The sequence below is a fragment of the Arvicola amphibius genome, chromosome 4 (genome assembly GCF_903992535.2).
Source record: "Arvicola amphibius chromosome 4, mArvAmp1.2, whole genome shotgun sequence".
Lineage (NCBI taxonomy): Eukaryota > Metazoa > Chordata > Mammalia > Rodentia > Cricetidae > Arvicola > Arvicola amphibius.
This window is the reverse complement of record NC_052050.1, coordinates 1,771,650-1,798,331: the sequence shown is the minus strand read 5'-3', so window position 1 is coordinate 1,798,331 and position 26,682 is coordinate 1,771,650. Positions and strand designations below refer to the sequence as shown.

Genomic DNA, 26,682 nt, shown 5'->3' with positions numbered 1-26,682 from the left:
TGGATGGTTGTAAAATTTCATGTGGGTGCTGGGAACCAAACCCTGGGTCCTATGCAGAAACAGTGTATGCTTTTAAACATTGATGGCTTCTTTGTTAACAGAAAGCTTTGATTTCTACATATTAAAATTTGCATCCTTTTGTTGCGGTAACCATCTGCTCAGATGTAGTTGCTCTTCCTCCTCCATGCACAGCCCTGTGGAGTCTTTGTCTCACGCCCCACTTCCAGCACGGGCTGGCTGGGTCCTTTTGTTTTTATCTCTTGAATGTCAGGGAGTGAGGCACACAGTGTCTTCCTGTCACCCCACCGGAAAGCTCTGGGGCTCGTGCTGTTGCCGCTCTCCCCAATATTCCAGCCTGTGATGACGTTAACTTTCTTATCTCTAGAATGATCCAGTGTTTCGTCCATGTTTGAGTAAATACGGTGGAAGCCGGTGAGGACTGACTGACTTTTGTATAAATGTAGCTTTTCACTTGTCTGCGCGAATTCCTAGGACAGGAATCAGTGCTGTTTGAGAAGCTGCCCAGTTGTTTTCCAGACCCTACATGACCGGTGTCACGTGAGCTCCAGCTGGTGTGTGCCCCTCAGCTCTTGGAGGTTGGGATCTTGTTCTTTTAGTCCATTAATAGGTGAGCGGTTGTTAAGTCACATGGCTTAGTTGAGCTACCTGCTCAGATGGTGACGATCTATTTGTGTGCTTACCTGCCATGCATCCAACACATTCCTTCGTACGTCTGTCCAGATCTTCTATACACTTCGTGATCTAGGTGGTTTTCTAGTTTTAAGTTCCTGTGTGTATACACGAGAGCACACTCACACCATGGGATCCATGTAGGTGTGTGGGTCAATCTAGGTTCTCTGGGGCCATGGAATTCACAGAATGAATTAATCTTTCTTTCTCTCTCTCTCCACACACACCCACCCACACACATGTAATTTATTGGAATAATTTACAGGCTGCTAGTCCAACAATGGCTGGCTGTGAATGGAAAGCCCCAGAATCTAGCAGTGAGTCGCTCAGTCCCATGAGGCTGGTGTCTCAGCTGGTCCTCGGTAGATGCTGGGATCCTGAAGAAGTGGACTCCGATGTGAGGGGATGGATGTGCCGGCAAGGCAAGCAGGCAGAGAGAGAAAGCTTTCTTCTACATCCTTCTGTAGACGTCCAGCAGAAAGATGGCCCGCACTAAAGGCCTGTGTCTTCCCACTTCAAGATCAGGATCATGCCGAGTGGCAGGAGGTGGTGGTGCATGCCTTTAATCCCAGCACTCGGGAAGCAGAGGCAGGAGGATATCTGAGTTCTAGGCCAGCGTGGTTTACAGAGTGAGTTCCAGGACAGCCAGGTCTGTTATACAGAGAAACCCTGTTTAGAAAAACAAACAACCAAAACCAAAACAACAACAAAAAAGATCAGGATTAAAGGCCTCTGTCTTCCCACCTCAGAGGTCTGGACTAGAAGTGGACTCAACCACTTCAAACCAGCAGAAAATCTCCTGCAGGTATGGGAGAAAACCTCCACTATGCTGGATTGTACCTCATTCCAGAGATAGCCAAGCTGACAACCAAGAACAGTCAGCATAGCTCAAAGGATGACCTCCGTACGTTTCCTTTTCCACCACGCAGGTGCCAGGCTGTGCGCGGCGCAAGTGCCTTTACCAGCCTGGCATTTCATGCCATGGAATGAATTGGAGCCATGGATCATTTCAGTGATCCGTGTTCTTGACAGCTTTCATGTTAGTCTGCATGAGACATCTGACCGTCCTAGAACTCCCTATGGAGAGCAGGCCCACAGAGGGCGGGAACTAAAGGGGTGCACCACACAGATATGTCTGATACTTAGGCTAAGGCTCACTTTAAGTCTGAGGGGTGGACCAAGGCGTTTTAAGTCTTTTTTACACATTGACAGCTCCAGCCCCACTACTGAACTCCTGCAGCTGTGGAGAGCCACCTGACTAGGAGTGTGACCGACCGTGAGGGCACCTAACACCCCAGGCTCCACCTCCAGGATGTGGACGCTGTTGTTGACCTTATTTGTGTAGATCTACCATCTTGTTTAAGATCTGTTACCAGTCTTGGCGAGCATAGTTGTGGTGAACCAGTCAGCCACAGGAGACCCTCACGATACCCGTTACCATTTCTCACAGGAGGGGAAGGACCGCAAGCACCTCCCCCCACCTGTCATTAGCAGTTACTAGGAAGAACACTCCAGTGGTTCGCATGAGCCTTCCTCTGCTCTTGCAACCCTGATGGAACCCCGATTCACCAGCTGAACCTGTGCGAAAATGTTTCTGTATCCAGGGTTAACAGAAAGACTCCCAGAAAAAGCCACACTATAGAAGTAACATTCTGGGGCTGGAGAGATGACTTAGAGGTTAAGAGCACTGGCTGCTTTTCCAGAGGACCTGGGTTCGGTTCCCAGCACCACCACGGCTCACAGCTGTCTGTAACTCCAGTTCTGGCGGATCTGACTCACTCACGTGAACACACCCACAGGAACACCAATGCCCATGCAGTGTTTCCTGTAAACTCTAATGTCAGTTTGCTACATAAGCATGAAGCTAGGACTACAGCTCAGGGGTACAGCACTTGTGTATGAGACTCCGGTGGGGTTTAGGACAACACCTCACGTTCACTGTTCATCCTGGTGTGGGGTACCCACAGCTTATCTTCACGACATCCTTGTAGCCCCTTGAGGGTGAGCGCAAAGCAATACCACTGAGAAGATCCACCAAACACTTAAGGAGAAACATCTGTCTCACTCAGGCAAAGGAGTCCCAGAAGCGCGCCCCTTATAACCGCCAGCCAGAGCGGCCGTGTAAACACTGGTGTTTATTGGGAAAGTGCACGCCGCAGCCTCACAGCCACTTCTGAGATGGACAGGAAGGTTCTCTAGACTCTTCCAGGGTCTGCAGAAGACTGTGACAAGCTGAGCATCCAGAGCAGGGTCCTACAGGGACCTGACACTGGTCATACCACAGGGCACTTGGCTAAGGAAGCTGAGAACCAGACCTTTTGGATCACAGGCACAACCCCCCAGTGCCCTACCCTGAAGGCTGTGGCTCCCAGTGCTGTGACCTCCCTACAGGAGGATCCGAGGTCAGATCCTCAACTAAGAACCGAGCCGATGTTTCCAACCCTGACAAGTGCTCACTCCTGAGGCTCAGGCAGGCAGGGCTTGCCCAGGGTACCCAGGTCAGCACCTCAGCCCTACTACCTGCCAGTTGCTACCACAGGAATTCAGGTTCATACAACCATCGCCAGCACCTAGCAAAGGGACAGTCCGGACAGGGACTGAGGTAGCTGGGGTGAGGGACTGGCCTGTGTTTAGCCTTCTGGAGTCAGAGCAGCATGGGGCGGAGGCGCTGTGGCCAACAGCCCTGGGGAAGCCCTGCCCTGTAGCTGTACCACATAAAGCAGGAAACTTCTGAGGTGGCTCCAGCCATGGCAGACCTCTTGCCAGGAGGAAGAGGGAGGCCAATCCCAGGGGCATGGCCAGAGTCAACTTCCCAAGAAGAAACGGGAATCTAGACATCCTCTGAGGCACCAGGTGACCCTCTTTCCCACACATCCATCTTGGCCGGTCAGCACTGAGGGCCCTGTCTTCTTCAGTGACTCTTCTGACCACTGGATGGCCCCACAGGGCTCGGCTGGCTCAGGTGAGAGGGAGGGGCCAGAGGGGGCGAGAGGACCACTCTGCGGTGGACACGAGGCCATCAGGTCCTGGGTCCTCAATATGAGGACCAGGGCACTCTGAACGGCGGGGCCCAGAGAGTCAGTCACATGTTTAGAAATGCGAAAGCGGATGCCTCTGTGGTCACCTTCTGTGGACCGGGCTGGAGATCCTGTGAGCCGGGGCAGGGCAGGCGGGGGCAGGCCACCAGCTCCATCCCCTCAAACAAAGAGTTGGGGCTCCACAGGCATGTACTGGAGCTTCCCTCTGGGGTGTCTGTGCTCTCCGGGTCCTGCTCACATCCTGGCCCCTGTTCACTAGAACATACTGATTGGGTTTTGACCTCACTGGCATCCTCCAGAGCAGGAGGAAAGGTATCTGGAGAAGGAGAGGGCACAGGGTTCCTGGGCTCGACTGTCGTGGAGCTTAGAGGCTGGAGGAAGACCTGGCTTCCAGGAGGAGGCACAGGGCTGGTCAGCAGATCTGCTGGGCCCACGAGGGTAGCTGCAGAGCTGGGCTGGGCACAGGGCCTTAGGGCAGGGAGCGGCTGTCTGCAAGAGGCTTCAAAGTGTCTCAGGATCTAGAGGAAAACAGGAAGGAGGGAGATCCTGATTAGTGCTAGGAACAGTGAGGGCCGAGGCAGACACCCAGCCATGTGCTGCTGGAATGGGACACATGAAACAGGTCCCACTGAACAGACGCACGGGCAGTCCCAGCCTCAGAGCCCTCCAGACATCACGGGAACTGAGGGTCCCGAGGAGACCTGATGTATCTGGTCACTCTGGACATGTGTTCCTGTGATGTCACCCCAAGTTTAGTTGGTGGTGTGACAGGCGCTAAGGGCCTAGCCAACCTGGGCTCATGGCTGGGACACTGCAGTCTGACAACCAGAGACGACAGTGGACCCCATCTAGGTGGCACTGGCCTCTAATCCCAGCACACGGGAGGCAGAGGCAGAGGCAGGGGCATCTCCGGGAGTTTGAGGCCAGCAAGGTCTGCAAAGAGAGTTCCAGGACAGCCAGGGCTACACAGTGAGGCCCTGTCTCGAAACAAAACAACAGAAGCGGCTAGGGATGCAACCAAGTAGCCAGGAAGGGCATGAGGGAGATTCCCAGGGGCACGGCTGAGACCCTGGTTTGTGACAGAACAGAGAGCTGCAGCCAAGGGAGACTTTCTGGAGAAGGTGGACCAAGTGTCCGACAAATGGTGCTGAGCCGGCACAGCAGCAGTGTGGGTGGGTGGGAGTCCAGGCCGGGGAAAAGCCCAAGGCACCCACAGTGCCAGAGCCCAGGGTAGGCGGGCACCACACACTGAGCAGGGCTGTGGGAACGTGCCCACTGAACACTGATCCTGCCAGCTATGGGACCACTGCCAGGAGTGGGTGCTGAGAGACTCTGCTGTTCCCAGGGCCCTCTGCCCACCTTGGTAGCTTTGTTGGTCACAGGTCCAGGGCTGCCTGCACCAAGTTCCTGCAGCTGTTGCCGGCAGAGGAGGAGGACTTGCTCCTGAGGCAGGAGGTCAGCTCCCCCAAAGGAGGCAATGGCGCACAGCGCCCTCTGTGGGTAGGAAGCGGGGTGGGGGTGGGGCCAAGTCAACTCTCCCTGGCTCCACACACAGGATGCCTGGGGCCCGGCATCCCCACCACCCTCAGGCTGGTCCTTACCATCCTCCCTGTCCCTGCTCCCTCAGGCTGGTCCTCACTATCCTCCCTGTCCCTGCTCCCTCAGGCTGATCCTCACTATCCTCCCTGTCCCCGCTCCCTCAGGCTGGTCCCCACCATCCTTCCTGTCCCTGCTCCCTCAGGCTGGTCCTCACCATCCTCCCTGTCCCTGCTCCCTCAGGCTGGTCCCCACCATCCTCCCTGTCCCTTGCTCCCTCAGGCTGGTCCCCACCATCCTCCCTGTCCCTGCTCCCTCAGACTGGTCCCCACCATCCTCCCTATCCCTGCTCCCTCAGGCTGGTCCTCACCATCACCATCCTCCCTGTCCCCTGCTCCCTCAGGCTGGCATCCCCACCATCCTCCCTGTCCCCTGCTCCCTCAGGCCGGCATCCCCACCATCCTCCCTGTCCCTGCTCCCTCAGGCTGGTCCCCACCATCCTCCCTGTCCCCGCTCCCTCAGGCCGGCATCCCCACCATCCTCCCTGTCCCTGCTCCCTCAGGCTGGTCCTCACCATCCGCTCACACTCGCTGGTCCCCACCAGCTGGCGGAGGAGCAGCTCCAGCACAGCCTCACAGTTGAGCAGCCCACACCTGCACAGGGAGGGGACACAGAGGAGGGATGGGGACAGTCATAGCCGGCTCCCCCACCCCTCGGGGCAGGCACAGGAGGGCAGCTCACTCTTTGATGAAGTGCTGGGTCTCCTCACGGCTCAGGAAGACGCGCGATCCTTGTGTCACTGTTCTCACTAGGCTCAGCTCTTGCTGGCAGTCATTTGGGGCCACAGCCTCAGCTCTGGACAAAATGACACGGCCACGTCAGGACGTCAAGGTCTCCGGTAGACGGGTGGGACAACTGCCCCTAAACAGCCACGTCAGGATGTCAAGGTCTCCGGTAGACGGGTGGGACAACTGCCCCTAAACGGCCATGTCAGGATGTCAAGGTCTCCGGTAGACGGGTGGGACAACCGCCCCTAAGCTCCCACACGGGGGGTCAAGGAACATGCTGGCAGCCCATCTGGGAGAGGTGGTGGGGTGGTTTGAAAGAAAATGGCCCCCAAAGGAAGTGGAAACATTAGGAGGTGTGGCCTTGTTGGAGTAGGTGTGGCCTTGTAGCAGGAAGTGTGTCAGTGTGGCTTTGAGTTCTCATATGCTCAAGATACCGCCCAGTGTTTCAGACCACTTCCTGTTGCCTGCAAGATTGAGGACTCTCAGCTACTTCTCCAGCACCACGTCTGCCTGCATGCTGTCATGTCCCACCACGATGACAATGGACTGAAACTCTGAACTGTAAGTGAGCCAACCCAATTAAATGTTTTCCTTATTAAGAGTTGCCACGGTCACAGTGTCTCTGCACAGCCACAGAAACCCTAGCTGAGACAGGTGGCTACCTACCGCACACACCTTTCGGTCAGGTCGCTTGGCTCGCGGCTGGCCCCAGAGTGGCTGTCGCTGCCAGACCGACTGCCTGAGTCCGAGGCCCTGCTCAGGTTGCTGGTGTAGGAGGAATTCTGGGAACTGGGACCACTGTCCAGTTCGTCCCAGCCTCCTCCAGCCTGCCCAGGCTGGTGTCTCACAGCTGAAAGACAGAATGGTAGGAAAGACCCCAGGGTTTTCCACAGGCCTCAAGCCACCTCCTTCGGTCTCTGGCCTAGGAGACAGGGGGCTGTGTTGTGAGCTTACAGGGCAACTCCAGAAGCTCCAGGCACACAAAATGGGTGGGTGCTTCCTGCTGGGTTGGAAGCCTGGGGCTCCTGCAGTCACGGCAGCGTTAACATTCATCTCCACATCTATAAAGTGTCTCACTCCCTGCCCTAACACCCGACAAAAAGGAACGACCCAGATCCGGAGTGGCAACCCTTGCCTCCATACCTTTGGCCCCAAGGATTAGATTCCCAGCGCTGGGGTGTGTGTGGCCAGCTGAAGGTGTCACTGCAGGCTGGTAGGTCTCACCGCGTGGCAAGGGCCCCTGGGTGCTGGGATTCTCGGGCCCAGGGCGCACAGCGTTAGCCACTGCCTCTGCGGCCCTCTGGATCGTGGAGAGGAAGCTTTCGCCCGCAGAGCCTGTGGACAGCAAGCTGGCATCAGCAGGAGAGGGGTGCTCGCACCCTGGCCCACATTCCCTACCTCCAACCAGGCTCTCCAGGATGGGGCTAGAGCGACTGCCTGCTCGGATCCAGGGAGGTAAAGGCATGTGCTGCGGGTACCAGAGCTGCTACCATAGATCCCGGGCATCATGGGGCTAGAGCGACTGCCTGCTCGGATCCAGGGAGGTAAAGGCATGTGCTGCAGGTACCAGAGCTGCTACCATAGATCCCGGGCATCGTGGTCTGGACACTTAGCCTACAGCAGCCAAGGTGAAGGGTGTTCTAGGGGAGCTGCAGGAACTGAAAATGTCCCAGGCCCTACACTCAAGTGTCGGGGGCCCATCCTCGCTTTTGAAGAAGAGATTCCAAGTGAAAGCATCAGTCAGAGGCCCTGGAGATGCACAAAGGCCCATCTGTAACAGCTACAACACGCAGCTGGACACAGCTGGGCATAGCCCCGCATTCTGCCCCAAGGACAGCTGAGGTTACTTGCTCCATTACATGCTGCTCTATAGACCTTCGACAAATAAACTTCCAGTGTCTGATGGCACAGGTACCCACATACACAACACTATTACAGCCTGCACAGGTCACCCTGTAGGTCCCTGTCACAGCCTGGACCCTTGCCCCTCAAGCAGCAAAAAAGGCCGACACAGCCAGCTGGACTTGTCTAGCTTCTCCCTGTTCGTCAAGTAGAGCCGACCAGCCTGCCTTACCTTCCTCCCAGCTGGGCGGAGGAAACGGGAGCTCACCAGAAGGTGGGTCCACATGTGGCGTAACTGGGAGATGCTAATGAGATGCCAGTGAGGTCTGACCCCAGTCCCTTCACATCCTTACCCAGCAGCCCTGTGCCGTACCTGTCCGGCCCCACGCCTTAGTGTAGCCGAAGCCCTGGAGAGCACTGTCAGGTCTGGCCTGAGCACCCATGCCTACAAGAGGACACTGGCATCAGTGTGGGCCTCCATGCAGGCCAGCCCACATGTACCAAGAGGGACCACCCCCGACGGTGGCTGGGAAGGTCACCAGAGTGGCATACCTGTTGGAGGCAGGGCCTGGGGAGGCTGGGAGGGAAGCGGAGGCACGGCGTCTGAGAACAAGGTGCTACCCAGGTCCTAAATGAAGAAGTGGGCGCTCAGAGTCCCAGCTGATACTGCTGTTCCACCCATCCCCACAAGCTCTGTCGCTTTAGACACCTGTCCTGAGCTGCCCCGCCAGGCATAGGGGCTGTGGCCCAGCGAGGAGCAGAGCCAGTTCTGTGCGGCAGGACCACAGTGGGGCCCCTCACACACATCCTTCCATTCCGCGCAGCAGGACCACAGCGGGCCCCTCACACACATCCTTCCACTCCGTGCGGCAGGACCACAGCGGGCCCCTCACAGACATCTTCCACTCCGCGCGGCAGGACCACAGCGGGCCCCTCACACACATCCTTCCACTCCATGTTCTGTGCTCTGGTCCTGTTCTAGGCTCACCTGGGCAGCTGCCCGCACCTTCTGATACAAGCTGTTCCCATGAAGAGGGTCAGGAGGGCCCGAGAAAGCTGCAGGGCAAAAGTCAGATGAGACAGGCTGAGCCCGGGCACTGCTTACGACCCACAGAATCCAAACCCAACCTTCGCAGACGGGGTGACCCTGAGCCCCTCCTCGGGACCTTCAAACATGGCCTCTTGACCCTCCACAGGAGCACCTCCACCATCTACCGCCACAACAGTCTCTGTCTGCCAGAGACCACGCCGCTGCCCCCACACACTGGAAGGAACTGATTCCTTGGGTCCATTCTCTCCCACCTACCTGCAGCAGGAACCTTTCAGGGGTTTGTCAGGGCCTGGATGGTAGACCTGAGGTCTCTATCAGGGCCTTACAGGTAAGATCTATCCACTGACTCCTAGGCTGGTGTGGCCTGAGCTAAATTCCCTCTGCTAAGAAGCTCCCATCATGGAAAATCAGATTTTCTTCCATCACATTAAAGCCACCCCCAAGCTTTCCCTGGCTAAGGACCTTGCACATGCCACAGCCCCTGTCCATGGCCATTCTGCGTCATCCTTCCAGGGCTAGGAACCATTCCCCAGGGACCTTTAGTGGGTCCCTCCAGCCCAGACACATTTCCATTTATAAGCCTGGACCAATCGCGACCCCAAGCCCCAAGCACAGTACCCGAGGCTTATTTCTCCCCACCCAGGGCTGCTTGCCCTGGGCACACCTGTTTCTTTCCATACCTGTAGCTTCCTGGATGAGAGCAGAGTTTCGTCTGAGGATGAGCAGGAAGGATGAAGAGCCATGACCACACAGGTAAAGCAAGATCTTCAGCACCTGGAGAGTGGACAGATTCCTGGGGCTGGCCGCTGTGGCACATGACACTCAATGTGGCTAAGTACCTCTCCTCCTGGGGCTGGCCTTGGCTGGGCAGTGGCTGAGCCCTGGTCTGCTGCCTACTACTCGGGGACTCACCTTGAGCTTCACGTGGCCAGAGCTACTGTCCAGGCGGTTCAGAAGGTATTCTAGCAGGCACTGGCTGCTGCCCAGGGACTCATGGGAAATTTCTAAGAGTCACTTGGGTTAAGGAAGAAGCAGACAGACACAAGACCCACCGGGTGAGACAAATCCTGTGACCATGACCCTGTTTAGGTCACAGGGCCTGAAGACCATTACCGCAGGCTTTGGTTTCACCAACACTGGAACTTTTATTAGAGTGTCCTGGGCTCTACACCATTGGTACGGCAGCTTTTAGTGCACCCTTGACACATATATCTGGATACTGGGAGAAAGAACTTGTTGGTGCTCCTTGGACAGCAGAGGAACGCACCCTGGTCCCGATAACACTTCCTGCTGTGACAGGATGCTCTCTGCTTACTCTCCCCTGCCCCCACCAACGGCAACAGCGCAGAAGGATACTGGCAATCTCTTCAAACAGGTAGCCTGGACATGGGATGTCATCATCTGAGGTCCCCTTCAAGAGAATGGGGAGCTGAAGAGGAATGAGGATCGTGAGGAGCTGCCACCTTACACAGGGTAGGTCCCAGCCACCAAATGACATGGAAGCAAGTCACCGGTGCTAAAAATGCCCAGGAGACTGCCTACGAGGGACCAGAATCACCCTAGTACAGCTTTAACCCGGCTCTGGCAGGGATGAGTGACCCCAGGAAAGAGGGAAATCAATGCGGGCTCTCTAAGGTCAAGATGAGGTTTAGCCCCAGCTTCTTACACTCCTAAATGGAAGGATATTTTAAATACACCCATTTATCAACCAGCAACGGCGAGAACCTCAGGGCTTTCTATGTACTGGACGGGCTCAGTACCAGACCCAGTGAGTTAGAACTGCTCAGTTTCGTGGCTCCTCAAGAATGGCTAACTTAAATTCTATATAGTCATGCATCAACACGGCTGTGTTGGTCTGCTGGCAAGTGTATGTTTATTTGGTTGAAATCTGTAAATACGTATTTCTCATGACTCAGTATCTGGGCAAAAGGGTGGGGGTTTGGGAATATTTCAGACAGACACAGCTAGGGTCCCACACAGCCTCACCAAGCTCTCTGTCCACAGTGACGGAGGAGGCGATCTGCAGAGTTCAGTCCGTAAGAACCTGCTCCAGCCTCTACAAAAGAGACCTGACCTCCTGCAGCATGGCTTCCTAGCCGTCCCCGGGGCCACTCAGTATCCTCAAGCTCCAGTCAGGAGGCCTGAGTTTCAGTGGTTTACCCTGAGGCAATCAACACCTGGTTCCGACAAAGACCACAAACTGAGACCACCCAGGCACCACCCAGGAACAGACCGTCCACAGAGAATTCCTAACGTTCCAACCTGTGAGAACAGAACAGGATCACCTGCCAGCTTTTCACCAGGTCACCTCTAGACAAATGTCAGCCAATCAGAGGTCCTGAACCTTATAAACCCCTCAACCCCACCTCTGCTACTATAAAAAACCCAGCTCTAACTGAGCTCGGGGTTCTCGGATCCCTCCAATACGTTGGACACACGGAGAGACCGAGTTGGCAAACTTGTGTAAGAATAAAGGCCCTTTGGTTTTACACACAGGACTCGGGTCTCCTGGTTGGTTTTGGGGAACTCCGTGATCTGGGCATAACACTGACAACAGGCTCCGCCTTCCCCACCCTGTAGCTATGGCCTTCCAGATGCCTCCTGTCCCCCTGAGATGTACGAGTTTTCAGGATCTTTCTCAGGAATGAAGCTGGGAAGCCGAGCCGGGCCCCGACGGAGATCGCCCGCCGCCCTTGGCCTCCTAGTCCTCCTAGCGGAGCAGGCTCGCTCGTTCTCAGCAGCTGCTGGGCAGCCCGTCCCCGCTAACCTAGCGAGATACCCGGGCGCCGGGTGTCAGCAGCCCCTGTGAACTTCACTCACCCTCTGGAGGAAGCTCAAGCGGTCCCGGAGCGGCGGAGCCGCCGCCATGGTCCAAGGAACTCCCCCAGCCTGCTCCGCTTCCGCCAAGCTTCGCTCCTCCAATCACCGCGCAGCTCTGGCTCCTCCAGCCAATCGGTCTCAGGAAGGGGGCCCGTCCGAAGTCCCAGTTAGAGACGGACAAGCACTAACACCAATGACAGAAGAACAGGCCAGCGACTCTGACCAATCAGAAAATAGTATGGGAGGAGGGGCCGGATGTTTGCCGATTCGACGCCGGAAGAGGCGGGAACCAATATGGCGGCGTCCACAGGAGCCTGGGAGAACCGCTCATGTCCGCCAACGGAGCCGTTTGGGGCCGCGTGCGGAGCCGCCTCCGAGCGTTCCCGGAGCATCTGGCGGCCTGCGGGGCCGAGGTAAGCAGCGGTCCGAGCCGGTTAGCCGGAGGTGGGGAGGATGGCGGCTCTGGGGAGGCCGCACTACCGTCGGGTCTTCCCTCAGGCTTCGGCGTACGGCAGGTGCGTGCAGGCCTCCACCGCCCCCGGAGGCCGCCTGAGGAAGGACCTGTGCGCGCGCGAGTTCGAGGCCCTGAAGAGCTGCTTCGCCGCCGCGGTAGGTGGGCTCGTCCCCATTGCGTCGTCCCGTTTGGCTTTTCCTTTCCGTTGTTTGGTGGGTTCCGCCCGATAATGGGGACTTGGACTGCAGAAGTCTTAGGTCCTCATTCTAGGATAGGTTCCTAGAACGACACTAATGCTGGCCGCCTGCCGGAGCGCCACAAGTGCTACTGAGGGCTGCTAATGCAGAAACAGCACCTACTAGAACCTCCACTCAGTCACAGGGTCCAGGCTCTCATCTTTTAGGTGAGTTCAGTCAGGTGCCCCACATACACCCCAGCACCTCAGCTCTTTAAGGTCTTTGGAGACTGTAGTATTTGATGTGGTGGATGTCGGGCTTTTAAACCATAGCTAACTTGGAAATTAACCCTTTCTCTTTCAGGCCAAAAAGACCTGATGGAGGCCCCTAGGAAGGGCTGTGGGCACAGGCGCCTTGTACTGATGACACACACGGAGAGCTTTGGGGACTGAAAGAAGGTGTGGCTGGTGGCGATCCTGGTGTTTGTTTCTTCTTGAACCTTGGGCAGGGCAGGGTTTGTTTATCAGCTGTGTGTGAGGATCTGATTTTGATTAAGATGTAACAGAAACAGCAATGAAGATTACTTAATCCGGCACAGTTTCAGGTTTTTATACGCAGAGCATGATATAAGGAACTGGTTTCTCCCAAGAACAATGCATCCTCAGCACACCTGCCCCTCCCCCCCCCAAAAAAAGCAGGTGGCAGGTCTGGACCATAGAACTCCGCCAAAGGATCCCACTTAAAATTCAGGTTCAGTTGCCAGCACCTACATGGCAGCTCACAACCATCTCTTAACTCCAGTTCCAGGGCATCCAACGCCCTCTTCTTGCCTCTGCAGGAACCAGGCACACCCATGGTACAGACATGAATGCAGGCAAAACATAATATAAGATTAAATAAATCTTAAGAAAAGAAATCCAGCTGTTCTCATCAAAAGTATTTAGTCTAAGTCTAGCACACCAGGCCCTGGATCCAACTGCTTATGAGTAAACCACCCAAGATGCCTCAGCAACCGCACGAGGGGAGCGAGCCCCGCGTGACAAGTGCCACGTAGATGGCAGCCCAGGAATCAGGCAGAGGCTTTTCTGCACAAAAAACAAGGAGGTTTTGCTTCGGACTTTCAGTGCGGGGACAGCCATCCCTGCAGCCTGGCTTTCCTTCTTCCCATCTTCATACGGTTAAGTTTAAAAATTCAAAGTGTAAGCACACCTTTAACCCCAGCACCTGGGAGGCAGAGGCAGGCAGATCTCTGTGAGTTCGAGGCCAGCCTGGTCTACAGAGGGAGTTCCAGGACAGGCTCCAAAGCTGCAGAGAAACCCTGTAAACAAAACAACAACAACAACAAAAAAAAGCAGAGCTCAGCAAGAGATTCGCATGCGTGAGTGCCACCTGCTGGGAAGTATGGGAAGTGCTCAGTCCCACTTCTAGGTGTGGAGGTCGAGCTTCTGTCCTTGAACCAGTTTGCACCTGTCTCGAGCCTGGGTTCCGGGAACGGGGCCAGAGGCCGTCGTGCCCTACACTTTACGCCAAAATTGGCCTCCCTGCGGCATCCAACTGCTACTCTGGAACTGGCCTGGCTTAGCAGGGTGAGAAAAGCCAGATTTTCTAGTTTGAAATGTATTTAACGTTTATGAGTGTTTTAGATGAGTGTGTGTGTGCTTGGTGGGGGGCACAAACAAGATGTTGGATTTCCTGGAACTGGAGTTAGAGATAGTTAGGAGCCGCCACATGGATGCTGGAAATCGAACCTGGGTCTTCTCTAAGAGCAACAACTGAGCCATCTCTTCAGCCTCTAGGAAACTGTGTGATAGATACTCTTGAGTCCACCTCCAGACATGACTTCTTGACTATTGCAGAGAGCCAGGTCAACTAGTTTCTGTCCCAAAGGACAGTGGTGTCTGGTCTCAAGGGACCTGATGGTGTGACTGGACAGTCTACCCACCTGCTGCTGCCAAGAGCAGGATGAGTGGTTGCCCAGGGATACCGGGCTACCCTCCATAGAAGCACCACCTACTCAGTGTTCTTTTCCCCACTGTTGAGACTTCCCAGCCTGCCACAGCATCCTGAAGTCCTCCTGACAGCTCAGACTGTAGCTCCTTCCGTCCTCCTTAAGTCTTCCAGCTCTGGGCCCCACTGAGCTCAGGTCCCCTCAAGCTTGTCTGGCAAACTGTTCTCTCTTGCTGTCTCTTTATCCTCCCCTCTGAAGTGGCAGGCAGATATCCACTGCTGTTCCCGGACCAGCACAGACCAGGCCCACAGACTCAGCAGCCCAGCCTCCAGGGCCCATGGTTTGAATATTAGATTCCTGCACACGCCCAAACCCAATTCCCAGGGACTAGTATTACTGAAGTCTTGGTCCCCCAGCTAGTGGTTCTATTTTGGGAGGTTCTAGAAACTTCAGGAAGTAGGTCATTGCAGGCATGCTCTTGAAGATTGTGCCTGATCCCCAGTTCCTGTCCACTGGGCTGTGAGTAGAACCCTGAACTAGGGATTTGCAAAGAATGCAATGCATTCCTCGCAGCCTGGAAGCCCGGTGGCTAGCGGTCAAGGTCTGTGAGGCCCTCCTGCTGAATCTGCAGGGGACCTGAGAACACAGTACAAAAGATGCCTCAGTGAGGGCGATACCTTTGTATCCTAAGCTCTTAAAGCCTCCTGGTACACTTACTTGGAAGCCCCGAGCTTTAGCGGGGCCACACTGAACCACAGCAGATGTCTTGGCCTCAGATGAGATCTCTTGTTCCTTTTTGTTGTTTTTCTGGAATTTACTAGGTAGACCAGGGTAGCCTTGAACTCAGAGATCTGCCTGGCTCCGCCTCCTGGAATGCTAGGATTGAAGGTGTGCACAGCCACGTCTGTTGCTACTGAGGACTTGAGCTCCTCTATGTTCCTGTCCTGCTGTTGCCCCGGGAACAGAAGCGTCCCTGGCCTGTAGCACGGCAACCAAGAGTACCTGTCCTATAGCAGAACCATCACAGGCAGGCGCCACGTTGCAGTAGCCTACACCAGGTGGCCCAACACCTAAAGACTGAACTGGCAGGTGGCTCCTGGTCCCCCAGCCTTTACAGGACTCAGATGGAGGTGCTGTTTCCTTCAGTGCTTCTGCAGTTCCACAGCAAGCCCCCACCTGCCGGTCTGGGCCTTCTGGGGGAAGTACTCTCATCAGAAGGCTGCTGGACAAGGGCTAGGCAGGGGCAGCACCGCCTGCTCTACAGCAGACGCAGACCAGGAAGATCCCCCGAGTCAAGGGGGATATTCAAGAAAATCAAGCTGTGTGAAACCCCAGTCCCAGCAAGGAGACGAGAGTTCCAGTCCAAGAGGATGACCAAATGACATCTAACCACCCAGTAATCGCTTATCTGGAACTGTGTTTAGTTAGAAAGAAAGGCCGCGAGGAAGCCAGAGACCTGCCTTCCATTGACAAGTCCCTCTGTGAGCCACACTGGGTTGGCCCAGCGCAGTTGCAGAGGGCCTGTGGAAGCTTCCACTGCTGCCACCTGCTGGTTTTCAAGCTGTCCAGCGACATCTTGAGAGAGGCTCGGTGTCTGAGGGCACTGTTCTCACAGAGGGTCCAGGTTTGATTCCCAGCAGCTCAGAGCATTCGTAGCTCCTGCTCCAGACCTCCAAGGGCACCACATGTATCTATGCAGATATGGGTGAACAAAACACTCATACACATAAAAAATAAGTAACTTAAAGAAATGTAATAAAATATATCCCAAGAGATGCAAAGAGAGCACACAGTGGGGTGTGGCCTGGTTCACTTATTACCCCACTGAGACTCCGGGGCCTTCCAAGCCCTTCATGGCAGGGCTTGGAGACAAACCAGGTTCTTGTCCCTCAATCTCATAAATGCCTTACTGGGCGAGGGATTGACAAAACATTGTCTCTGCTCAAAGACAACGCTGTCACGTGTTCCTGTTTTGACTCGGGAACACAGCCCTGACAGCTCTACCCTCTGAGTTTGAGGCCATGCAGATGCATGCGACATCCCAAGGCTTGTCCCGGTGGTAAGCGTGCCATTGTTCAACCTCCTCCCTATAGCAGGGATCAGCATGACACAGAAGACCGAGCTGCCTGTAGAGTCCCCAGCTGTGCTCACCCATCTGAGTTGAGGGTACCCCATGACCTCGAGGCCCTGTTTGGTACCATCCAGGATCCTGCATCGGTTTTCCTTTAGGTAAACCAACTGATTCACTAGATGTTAGTGGTGTTTTATTTTTTGTTTCATAATCAATTTCAAAGAATGCAGATGACAGAAAACCAGGAGGGCCATGTTCCTCCTCCCAACCCAAATCATACCCAATCCTGGACCTCCCCGTGGGGTCGCCTATGGCAGGTTTCCCACACCATGGAGAACATGGGACATCAAGTCAGAGTGGAATCTGGCTGTGACAGGCTGGAAGTCAGATGAGGACGGGCAACTCCAAGGCCCTGCTGTCAGTGCTGCTGCTGGTGAATCGGGACAGGCAAGTGCTGCCACCATGCAGCGGTGGGGCTGACCCTCGATGCTGCCTTTTCAAGGCCGACTTGGGCTAGCGAGTGCCCTGACGGAGCCTTGGAGCAAGTGTACCACAGGGTGGTAAGATGTCTGGGAACATAAGAAGGTGGCCTCCAATCAGGTGTGGCTGGATAACACCAGCTACTGTCCGATGCCTGGTCCTCACGCTTCTTCTAGCTCTCCAGGCAACTGTTTGATTTGCCGGCTGTGTACCACCTGTAACGCAGCCCCTGCAGCCTGCCGGAGCTGGGAGTCCAGGGCACTGCGGAGGTCATTCACCTGTACGTTAGGCAGGGAGTTAAAGCTAATGATGACGCCATCCTTCGGAGCCAGTTCCTGCTCTGGGTGAGATGAAAGATCCCGCCGTCTCCTCCGGAGGTCAGAGCCAGCCTGCACTTTCAGGTCTCGGTTGGGTTTGACATTCTCTGGCTTCTGACCCTCCGGCACAGCTATATCTGGCCTCTTCTTTGCCTCCTGGATGGTGGCATCCCCCTTTCCTCCTTGCTGCCCCTCAGCAGGTATGTGAACCCCTCGGGGAACCTCACTTCTTACCTCTGGGTGAGAATCCTGAACTTTGTTAGGGATGGCCTGGGGTTCTTGCTGAAACCTGGCCTGGGGCTGAAAGCCTCTGTCTTCTGGCTTAGCTGAAACCATGGTGGGTCCTGATTGCCTAGACTTTGTGCGAGAGTCCTCAGCCTCTGCCCCTGCCAAGGGCTGGCCAGCCTCTTTGGGAGTATCAGCACCAGCAGCTAGCGTTTCCTTTACAGTTTCCGTCCTTTCTTGGGAACCTGCACCAAAGGCATCTTGGTGCTGCCTGTCAACTTCCTCTGCAAGCTGCTTCTCTGGACTCTTGGGGTCCCCAGCAGGATCTGGCTTGGGCACTGGTTCCAAGTCCCCAGGGACCAGCTCCCTCACAGCTCCAGCCACCTTGAGCACAGCGTCCTTCTGGTCTTCTCTCAGCTTAGACTGGGCCCCCTGGGGCTCTTTATCAGGGCCACCAGGAGGAAGGTCAGCTAGGTCTCTGACCGGTGCTGCCTTAGCTTCCCCCAGGGGTTGCTGGCCCATCTCTTGCGGGGGAGCAGGGCGACCCCTAGGCTGCAGAGGCTGTGGAGGGCCATCTTCCACTATCTCATCAGCATGCTCGTCCCTGGCCTCCTCCTCCTGTCCTCTGAGCGCTGCCACCCCAGGCTCTGGCTGCATGTCAGCTGCAAATGAAGGTGGGCGTCAGTTTGGCCAGAGAAAGGAACACAAGCTGCTGGTTCACTGACCAAAAAGAAACTTTGAAGCAGCTAAGAATCGCTAAGAGCTGGAGAGACGGCTCAACAGCAAAGAATGATGCTCGCTGTTATTGAAGCCCAGAGCTGCATTCCAGCACCTACTCAGGCAGCGCACAGCTGCTGTAACTCCATGTGGAGGTGATCTGACATCCCCTTCTAGCCTATACACATACATAATAAAATATGCAAATAAACCTAAAAATAAATAAATAAATGGATAAATAAAAAGCATCACTCATCAAAACCAAAATCCTCCTCCCACACTTCTGGCCACCCGGGTGGCCTCCACACTTCTGGCCTGTCTGGCTATCTGCTCCCCAGGGTTCTACCTACCAGGCTTAGCCTTGTCCTCCTCATCCTCCTGCCGCTGCTGGCGGATCTCCTTGTGCTGCTCCTCGATTACAGCCAGCAGCTTCTCCTGCTGGTCCAGGAGGCGCTTCTGCTGCACCTGCTGCTCTTTGATCACCTGCAGCAGCACGGCGTGGTCCAGCATCTCGGCCCTGCCAGCTTCTGGTGGGGACACACACAGTCAGATGCACTCTCAGTACCGCTGCCAGAACCAGTGGGACTGATGGCCTTGCCACGCCCATTTGTCTGCATCACCTCAGTCCCACTGGCACCGCAGTGAGGCACGGAGCTAAGTAAAGCTAGAGGGCGAAGCCCTAGCCAGGGTGGGCCTCCAGGACAGCCTCCTGGCCAGCAACAGGGCTGCCTGCTTTTACCCTCACCCTCAGATGCACGGGGGGATCCAGGCTTCCCACCTGGCTGCTGACAAAACTGAGGAGGGACCAGGAAGTTACAGGTCCCCGAGCTGGCCAGTCTCCTCCTGCCTCACACAGCTGTTCTAGAAACTGAAGAGGGATGGACCAGGAAGCTACAGGTCCCCGAGCTGGCCAGTCTCCTCCTGCCTCACACAGCTGTTCTAGAAACTGAAGAGGGATGGACCAGGAAGCTACAGGTCTCCGAGCTGGCCAGTCTCCTCCTGCCTCACACAGCTGTTCTAGAAACTGAAGAGGGATGGACCAGGAAGCTACAGGTCCCCGAGCTGGCCAGTCTCCTCCTGCCTCACACAGCTGTTCTAGAAACTGAAGAGGGATGGACCAGGAAGCTACAGGTCTCCGAGCTGGCCAGTCTCCTCCTGCCTCACACAGCTGTTCTAGAAACTGAAGAGGGATGGACCAGGAAGTTACAGGTTCCCCGAGCTGGCCAGTCTCCTCCTGCCTCACACAGCTGTTCTAGGACTAGCACAAGAGAAAAGAAAACCTAAAAACTATTTTTAAAGTTTTAATATTTTAAGATTTCTTTCAAGATGAGGAGAATCTTAAAAACAAAGGAAGTCTTCAGGTGGTGCATGAGAACCTGCCACTGTGGCCCAGACATGAGGGAGGGGTTCCCCAGGAAGGAGGGGAACGCCATCTTATTAAAGGGGGTGAGCGGGGCTGGGGGTCTTCCTAGGCACATTTGCTGTGTCCCACCCATGCAACACTGGTGGTGTGGCCCAGTCTCATCCCAGCTTTTGGAGGCCTCCCACAGTGTGGCAGAGCTGACTGGTCTTTCCCTACAAGCACTTCTGCACTGGGCCAGTTCTCCACAGCAAACAGCCAAGGCAGGTCATCTTCACAAATCACACGTTTTAAACCAGGCATCATTAGAAGACGCTGGGTGAAGGAGCAGGTGTCAGAGCCTAGAAACGTCTTGTGTAGAGGTGGGTTGGAGCCCGCCTGTAATCCTAGCCAGGAGCACAGGCAGGCAGGTCTCTGGGAGTCTGCGGCCGGCCAGGGCTACACAGCTCTCAGGTGCGGGGCACACACTCACAAGCTCACTCTCTGAAGCAGGTCATGGTTGGTGTCCTTCCAGGGGCAGTGATAAACTCCCACGAACACCCTAGGTCTCCTCAAACCCCTCAGTAGCCAATGCAAGGAAAGAAAGACAAGTTGGAGGCCAGGCAGTGGTGGCACAGGCCTTTAATCCCAGCACTCGGGATGCAGAGGCAGATGGATCTCTGTTGAGTTCGAGACCAGCCTGGTCTACAAGAGCTAGTTCCAGGACAGGCTCCAAAGCTACAGAGAAACCTCAGGAAAAAAAAGAAAAGAAAAGAAAGAAAAACAAATTGTACAGCGGAGAGAATCCTGGGGCCCACCATGAAGAGAACAGAGTTGTCCCTCTTGCCGGTGCCTTAGGTTCAGACGCTGGCTTGGGAAGGAAAGGCCTCACAACACAGAGCTCCTTTTTCTCCCTTCCCATAGAAAGCTCAAAGCGTCTCTCCAACAGCCCACACCGGAACCGGACTGCATGTTCATATAACCAGCAGTTGTACAGAGACAAAGCTACACATGTTGGTGGCGCTTCCACACCATGAAGAGCAAGGTATTCTGAAAGAGCGGCCCACAGCTTAAGTGCTCTGAGTGGACTAGCTGAGTTGGTTCTAGCAGAGAAAGGAAGGAGCTGTGTCCAGCTGGAAGCCCCATGTGGCAAATGCAGACAGCATGGTGACTGGCTTTTCCCAGCCAGAACCTACCAGGACAAGGTGCACAGATGGGATGGAGACCCCACACTAGACACAATGAGAGTTATGGGTGCAAGCCACACACAGCATCAGCAGGTACATGCAGCCCACCCTGTCTTGCCACTCAGCTGTCCTCTGGGGCCACAGGCTGAGAAGAACTGAACTTGAAAGGAAGAGGGAGCTGGAGTGTCAGCGACGCCACCTGGGGGTACACTGCACCTGGAGGGCTGTGCTGCACCTGGGAGCTGTGCTGCACCTGGAGGGCTGTGCTGCACCTGGGAGCTGTGCTGCACCTGGGGAGCTGTGCTGCACCTGGAGGGCTGCACTGCACCTGGAAGGGCACACTGCACCTGGGGGGCTGTGCTGCACCTGGAGGGGTGTGCTGCATCTAGAGGGGTGCCGCTCCTTGGGCCAGACACACATTCATGCAGGGCCCTCACAGGTGGAGGATGCCATCCAGGTGCCGTCCCCACACTGTCAGAGCCTCCACACGCATGCTTCTTTACAACACAGTCCTGAGCCGTACCTGCTACTAGCTTTTTAATCTCAGCTGTCCGTCCCATTGAGAGCATATGAAAGAGAGGCACAATAGGGAATAATGAAAAGTCTCTTCTTCAGAAAGAAAAAAACAAAGAATCAAACATGTTCAAGTGACAGATTACAGAACTGGAACCAGCAAATATAGTTGGACTAAAACCAGAGAGGAAAACAGCAAGCGTGGGGAGTTTCCCAAGCAATCTGGGAGCTGCAGCCAGGCAAAAGGAACCGGGAGCTCCACCTTCCCGACTTCAAAGAGATGTCAGCCTGGAGCAGCCGCTTAAGTCTGACCTTCAGGGCTGAGTGAGAAGCAAACCCTGGATCTTTTCACACCACTGCGAGGTGAACCATGAACACGTGAGGCAGGCCCGGATCAGAGTCGGCCTGGGTAGTCCTGGGAGTTTGATCCAGGAGAGCCAAGCAGCCCACTGCCTGCTCCTTACAACAGACCAGGGGTGGGGCTTCAGGTAGGCTTTGTGAAAACAACTGGACAGGTGGTCAATGCAGGGCTTCTGGGGCGGGGCATGACCACCAGCTTTCCCGTACACAAAATACTATGGGATTAACCATAAAGATTCAAAATGGACATGGAAGTTTGTGAACTCAGGGCAAGTCAGCCATCGCAAACTACACGTGCCAGGGCAGGCCTCACGTCAGGTGTGACAAGGACTCAGGGCATGCTGCTGACCACCATTGTCACCCCAGCCCCACCTAAGGCACAGCTTCCAGATGAGCCTCCACACCCGGTGCCCAAAGGCCTTACTCCTTGCTGTCTTTACACACGAGTGGGGTAAGTAGCAGCATGCGTGCTTTAATATGGAATAAAAATGGTGATTAGAAGCCATGTAACTATGTGACACTTTTCTTTAAAGGGAAAATGGGGAGATCAAAATAGTCCCCGACAGGTGTGGAGGAAAGCCACTGGTAGGAAATAGCAGGGGTCACTGGCATGCAACCTTAGCATAAAAACCAAGGGACAGAAACCGTGGAGCAGGAGGGATCCAGGAGCGGCCACCCCCAACCTCACTCTGGGGCTCCTTCCGGGGGGCGGAACAGACTCACCTTCTAGCTTGCTCCCGGCCTGGTCTCCACCTGGTTGCTCAGGCTCTTTCTGCTCCCTCTCCTCTGCAGCCTCTGGCCTTTGTGCAGGGTCCGCCTTCCCACCTGCACACAGGGAGACTCAGCTGGTTTGTTGAAAAGTCAAAAAGTCAGGGGTGGGGTGAGGGGCTGGCAGATGTTTCTGAAAATGACTCCATAGCTAGCCCCCCCCCAGCACAGTTTATATTCAACCTGATGATTACCAGGGAAGTAATAAAAAAATATTTAACAATCTCACAGGCTGATGGCAGCGAGCCAATATTAACCACCTAAGCCAATTAAAATGCAAGCACCGTCCTAACCAGCTCTTAGATGGGCACTTAACAATGTGTTACCTGTCAAGCATTCCTGCACTGTCCCCCGTGTGCGCCCAGACACGCAAGAACAGCATGGCACCTGACATTTAGTGGTCTGGCAAACAACCGCGTGACAGATATTACAGGAGCTGTCAAGGCACCAGGCTCTTCTCTACTCCACCAGCTGCTGAAGGGGCGGCGACATTCACATGCTAATCTTGTGAATGAGAGAGCAGGACTGAGAGGGACTAACTGGTTCCTGAGGCAGCAGCCATAGGAGCCGCCCCCCCCACCCCCCATTTTCAGGGAGGCAGACACTCACCAAGGTTGCTCTGGGCAGCAGCGGCGCTCTCAGCGGGCTTCTCTTGGACCCCTTCAGCCTTTTGGGCAGCCTCTTCTCTGCCCTCACCTGCCACCACAGCATTCTGTTCCACAGAGAGCCTGGACTGGGGCACTGGATGCAGATCCCTAGTGTCTGGTCTGGAATCTTCCTTCCTGGGCTGGACAGGTGGCTGACCATTTGCTTCCAGAACCTTCTGGGGATGCTCGGCTTCCACCACTGCCAGGGCTTGCTCAAGTCTCTTCCCTTCCTCTCCCCTCTCAGGCTCCTGCTCCTCCCTCTTTGACCCAGGCAGAGGTGGTGCCACCTGGCCCCTGTCCCCGGGGTCCCCTTCATCTGTGAGCCTGGGAGGTGGCTTTTTCTCCTCTAGCCCTTCTTCCACCACCACCTTGTCATGAGGGATGGGAGGCTCATGGCGGTGGGCCTCTCCCACAGGGACAGCAATACCTGGAAGGACACAGGACAGACAGGCTGGGGTCATGCTGGAGAGAGGCCCCACTTCACCTTCCTAGGGAATCCTAGGCCGCTGCCCCAGAGCCCTCCACAACTCTCTGAGGACTGGCAGAGTCCTGGAACATCAACTTTACAAGAGGAACAGCAGCGGGCAGTGGTCTGGGCCGAGGGAGGACATGCGGGCCTCTCATGAGGCTGCTGAAGCCTTTGTCTGTCATGCACTTAGTCTCTTACCTTGGCCAGGCCGATCCAGCTGTGCAGCTTCCTGCTTCTCCTTAGGGGCCTCCCCTGCAGGCACATCCACAGGACCCTTAATCTGGGCCTGCTCCAGTACCTCTTTGTCCTCGGGCGGCTTTGGCTTCTCCTGGCTATCCTCAGCGACCACAACAACAGGATCCTGGACTGCAAGCAAAGCACAGTGAGCTGCCAGCAGCCAGAACAGACTGGGTGGTTCTCCTAAGATCAGGACCAAATATCAAAGCCAAATGGCAGAGTGGAGGTGAGTTCCTTCCTCTTCGGTCATTATTATCAGCTAAGCAGCACAGAAAATATTTTTTCATTTATAGTAAAAAAACAAGTCAAAATTCAACTTCTATCTACAGGCAGATGGCCACTCTATGTAATACTTGCCCACAACCACCAGGTGGCAGCATGCGCACACAGCCAGGTAATGTCCCTAGGGCCGCCCTAAGGCCCACACTGAGGCCTTTAAGGAAAAAGAGTACACTCACTGGGTATGGTCAGGCAGGCCTGTAAACCTCTTGCTGTTGCTGAGGGAAATTCACACCCCAGGGTGAGGACAAAAGGAGAGGCTGCCAACGCCGCCCTTCACGTGCCCATAAATGCCCCATCCGGAGCAGCGGTGTCACAGGACTGGGGAACCAGTTTCCTTGAGAGACTCGTTTTGAGAGCTGGGGATGTAGTTCAGCTGGTAGCATGCATAGACCCCAGTCAATCTCAGCACGACATAAACTAGCATAGCATCACCCCAGTACTCAGGAACATTATAAATTCAAGGCCTGGGTTACACAAGATCCGATCTCAAACAACAACAAAACAGGATGGCGGTGGTGGCGCACACCTTTAATCCCAGCAGTTGAGAGGCAGAGGCAAGTGGATCTCTGAGTTCAAGACCAGCCTGGACTACAGAGCAAGTTATAGGACAGCCAGGGATACAGAGTAACCCTGTCTTGAAAAACAAACAGAAAGGAACATGCGCTGTTTAGCACGCCCAGCTCCCAACAGCATCTGCATGCAGTTCTGTGGTTCTGCTTCCCCCAGCTCTGTCAGTCCAGCCACACAGAGGCCGGTTACACCAGGACGGCTTTCCTCATTGTCCTCCTCCAAGGGAGGTGATCCTACCACACCCGCTACTCTGAGGGGCCATCATGTGGACCCCCTGCACCCCCACAAAAGAATCCCTTAGATTCCTGGCCCTAGGACACTTTGCCTTTCCAGCATCGAGTCTAAGGGGCACAGGGATTGTTTTGGGCCTCTGAGAAGACATGATTCTGGGTTTTTTTTTTTTTTTTAAATTTATTTTTGGTTTATTAAGACAGAGTTTCTCTGTGTAGCTCTAACTGTCTTACAACTCGCTCTGTAGACCAGGCTGGCCTCCAACCCAGAGATCCACCTGCCCAGCCTTCCAAATGCTGGGATTAAAGGTGTGTGCCACACCACCACCTGGCAAGCAGCACCTTACTTAATAGGCAAGGAACTCACTTGTTCTAGGGAGCAGCATGGGCTCCCCTGCACTGCCAAGTGGTGCAGGCAGATGGAGCAAACCAGTCTTCATCACACAGTAACTCCCTGGCACAGGTAAGATGCACCCATAAATCAGGAGGGAGAAGGAAACAGAAGCTCCCCTGTCCAAAGCAGTCTATTCTGAATGGTGTCTTCTTCATCTTCAGGTGAGGGGCAGCCTGTGGCTCACTGTCTGGAGCCCTGGGGAAGCACCACACAGCAGCACAGGGTATGAGTGGCCACACAGGTATGGAGCTGTCCTGAAGCTCCTCTGAGAGGCCTTGCAGGAACCATACCCATCCGTATTCTAGGACAGGAACTAGACTGACAGGCAGAGACTGTGACCAACCAGATGCTAAAACACTGTATCCCATGGATGTGCAAGAACAGCCCCATCTTTATGGGCTGAGCAACCCAGGGTCCTTGAAGAAGCAAGAGAAATGGCCCAACACTTTCCTGAAAGCCAGACACTTCTCGGGGAAGCTGCTGCTTTGTTCTCCAGACTTCAGTGAGAAGGTATCACTTGCTGAGGTCTGACTTCCGGGCTTAACTGGATGGTTCCATACCTCACCTTTCCAAATATGGTTCGCACCGTAAGCTCCTGGAGCTGGAGGGCTGGGCTGATGGCTGGAACCAGCACTGTGGAGCCCTGGCATCAGCAAGGAAGCCTCCCTTGTTCTTCATTCTTGGCTCTTCCTCAAAATGGCGTGTGTGGTGGGCGGCAGGGAAGCCAGTGCGGCACCTCTCGGGCAGCGCCACGGCCCCAGTGCACTTGGATCTGACCAGGCCAGCAGCCGCCCACGGGAGCCCTTCTAATCTAGCAGGTCCCGTGAGTACTACCGCCTCAGGGGAAGCCAGTGGAATGAGCCCACTGCTATCTCCTGGCACACCAGCAGAAAAGGGAACAAGATTAGAGTAAGAGCAAGGGTCACATGACACAAAGAACTTTGAAAACCTCATCCAGGCACAAGGCAGAGGTGACAGGAGCCCGTCAAGGGGTCAGCCAAGGAGAGACCATAGCAACAGGACCCTCCCGGACACTATCAAAGAGTTGCCAAGGCAGGCAGACACAGAAAGCATGGAAGGTCCCAGAAAGGGAGTGATAGCAAGAAGACAGAGGAAAGGTCTCCCCATTGGAGGACTCCTGAAGTCCTTGCGCAGCGTGTCCCCCTAAATTCTCCTTTCGGCTAACCAGTGCTGCCCCCATGCTGGGGAGGAAGGGGACTGGGGTGTAGGCTTAGGTGCTGCTGCCCACGGTGCACAAGGTGGGTGGGAAAGAAAGGGGACAACAGGATGCAGCAGCGCCCAGAGAAGGAGCTGGGGCACCGCAAAATCCAAATCCATCCCAGGACCGTCTAGGGAATCATCAGGCACAGAGACAAATGGCCTAATTAGACTTTTTAAATGGATAATTGTCTCCTCGAGCTTTCAGATGGTCTCAGCCAGGCTCACCGAAGGCCCCAGGCTGCACCTGATGGTCACGTGTGCCCTGTGAGGGGACAGCACAGGCACAGCACATGCTGGGCTCTCGCCAGAGCA

At 55.1% G+C, this 26,682-nt stretch overlaps 3 protein-coding genes across 7 annotated transcripts in view; 1 reads left to right on the top strand and 2 right to left on the bottom strand.

Moving 5' to 3' along the window:
* Positions 1–2,805: 2,805 nt before the first annotated feature.
* On the bottom strand, positions 2,806–11,858 carry Tepsin (TEPSIN adaptor related protein complex 4 accessory protein). 2 transcript variants are annotated; one of them, XM_038328732.2, is made up of 13 exons: positions 11,766–11,858; positions 10,302–10,374; positions 9,858–9,949; positions 9,626–9,719; positions 8,883–8,950; positions 8,447–8,522; positions 8,268–8,339; positions 7,196–7,387; positions 6,719–6,902; positions 6,006–6,119; positions 5,839–5,917; positions 5,088–5,222; positions 2,806–4,246 (listed from the first exon to the last, which is right to left on the bottom strand). In XM_038328732.2, exons 1-13 carry the CDS (start codon positions 11,811–11,813, stop codon positions 3,773–3,775), a joined length of 1,701 nt encoding a protein of 566 aa, XP_038184660.1. In that variant the 5' UTR covers positions 11,814–11,858; the 3' UTR covers positions 2,806–3,772. The 2 variants fall into 2 exon arrangements, with proteins under 2 accessions (XP_038184660.1, XP_038184661.1); XM_038328733.2 differs by having other exon boundaries at positions 6,728–6,902; positions 11,766–11,856.
* Positions 11,859–12,067: 209 nt separating this feature from the next.
* On the top strand, positions 12,068–12,988 carry Ndufaf8 (NADH:ubiquinone oxidoreductase complex assembly factor 8). 4 transcript variants are annotated; one of them, XR_005284954.1, is made up of 4 exons: positions 12,068–12,178; positions 12,264–12,374; positions 12,503–12,622; positions 12,759–12,988. XR_005284954.1 is itself a non-coding variant. In XM_038324833.1 (3 exons), exons 1-3 carry the CDS (start codon positions 12,095–12,097, stop codon positions 12,771–12,773), a joined length of 210 nt encoding a protein of 69 aa, XP_038180761.1. In that variant the 5' UTR covers positions 12,068–12,094; the 3' UTR covers positions 12,774–12,988. The 4 variants fall into 4 exon arrangements, 1 of the variants encoding a protein (XP_038180761.1); XR_005284953.1 differs by having other exon boundaries at positions 12,495–12,622; XR_005284955.1 differs by having other exon boundaries at positions 12,490–12,622; positions 12,759–12,786.
* A 3,602-nt stretch (positions 12,989–16,590) lies between these two features.
* Slc38a10 (solute carrier family 38 member 10) overlaps positions 16,591–26,682 on the bottom strand; it is a 51,808-nt gene continuing 41,716 nt past the window's right edge. The window contains exons 12-16 of the mRNA XM_038324832.2: positions 23,635–23,802; positions 22,930–23,394; positions 22,276–22,377; positions 18,504–18,680; positions 16,591–18,098 (exon numbers count right to left, since the gene is read on the bottom strand). Of these exons, the coding sequence (XP_038180760.1) occupies positions 17,056–18,098; positions 18,504–18,680; positions 22,276–22,377; positions 22,930–23,394; positions 23,635–23,802 (1,955 nt within the window). The 3' untranslated portion in view covers positions 16,591–17,055. The remainder of the gene's footprint in view (positions 18,099–18,503; positions 18,681–22,275; positions 22,378–22,929; positions 23,395–23,634; positions 23,803–26,682) is intronic.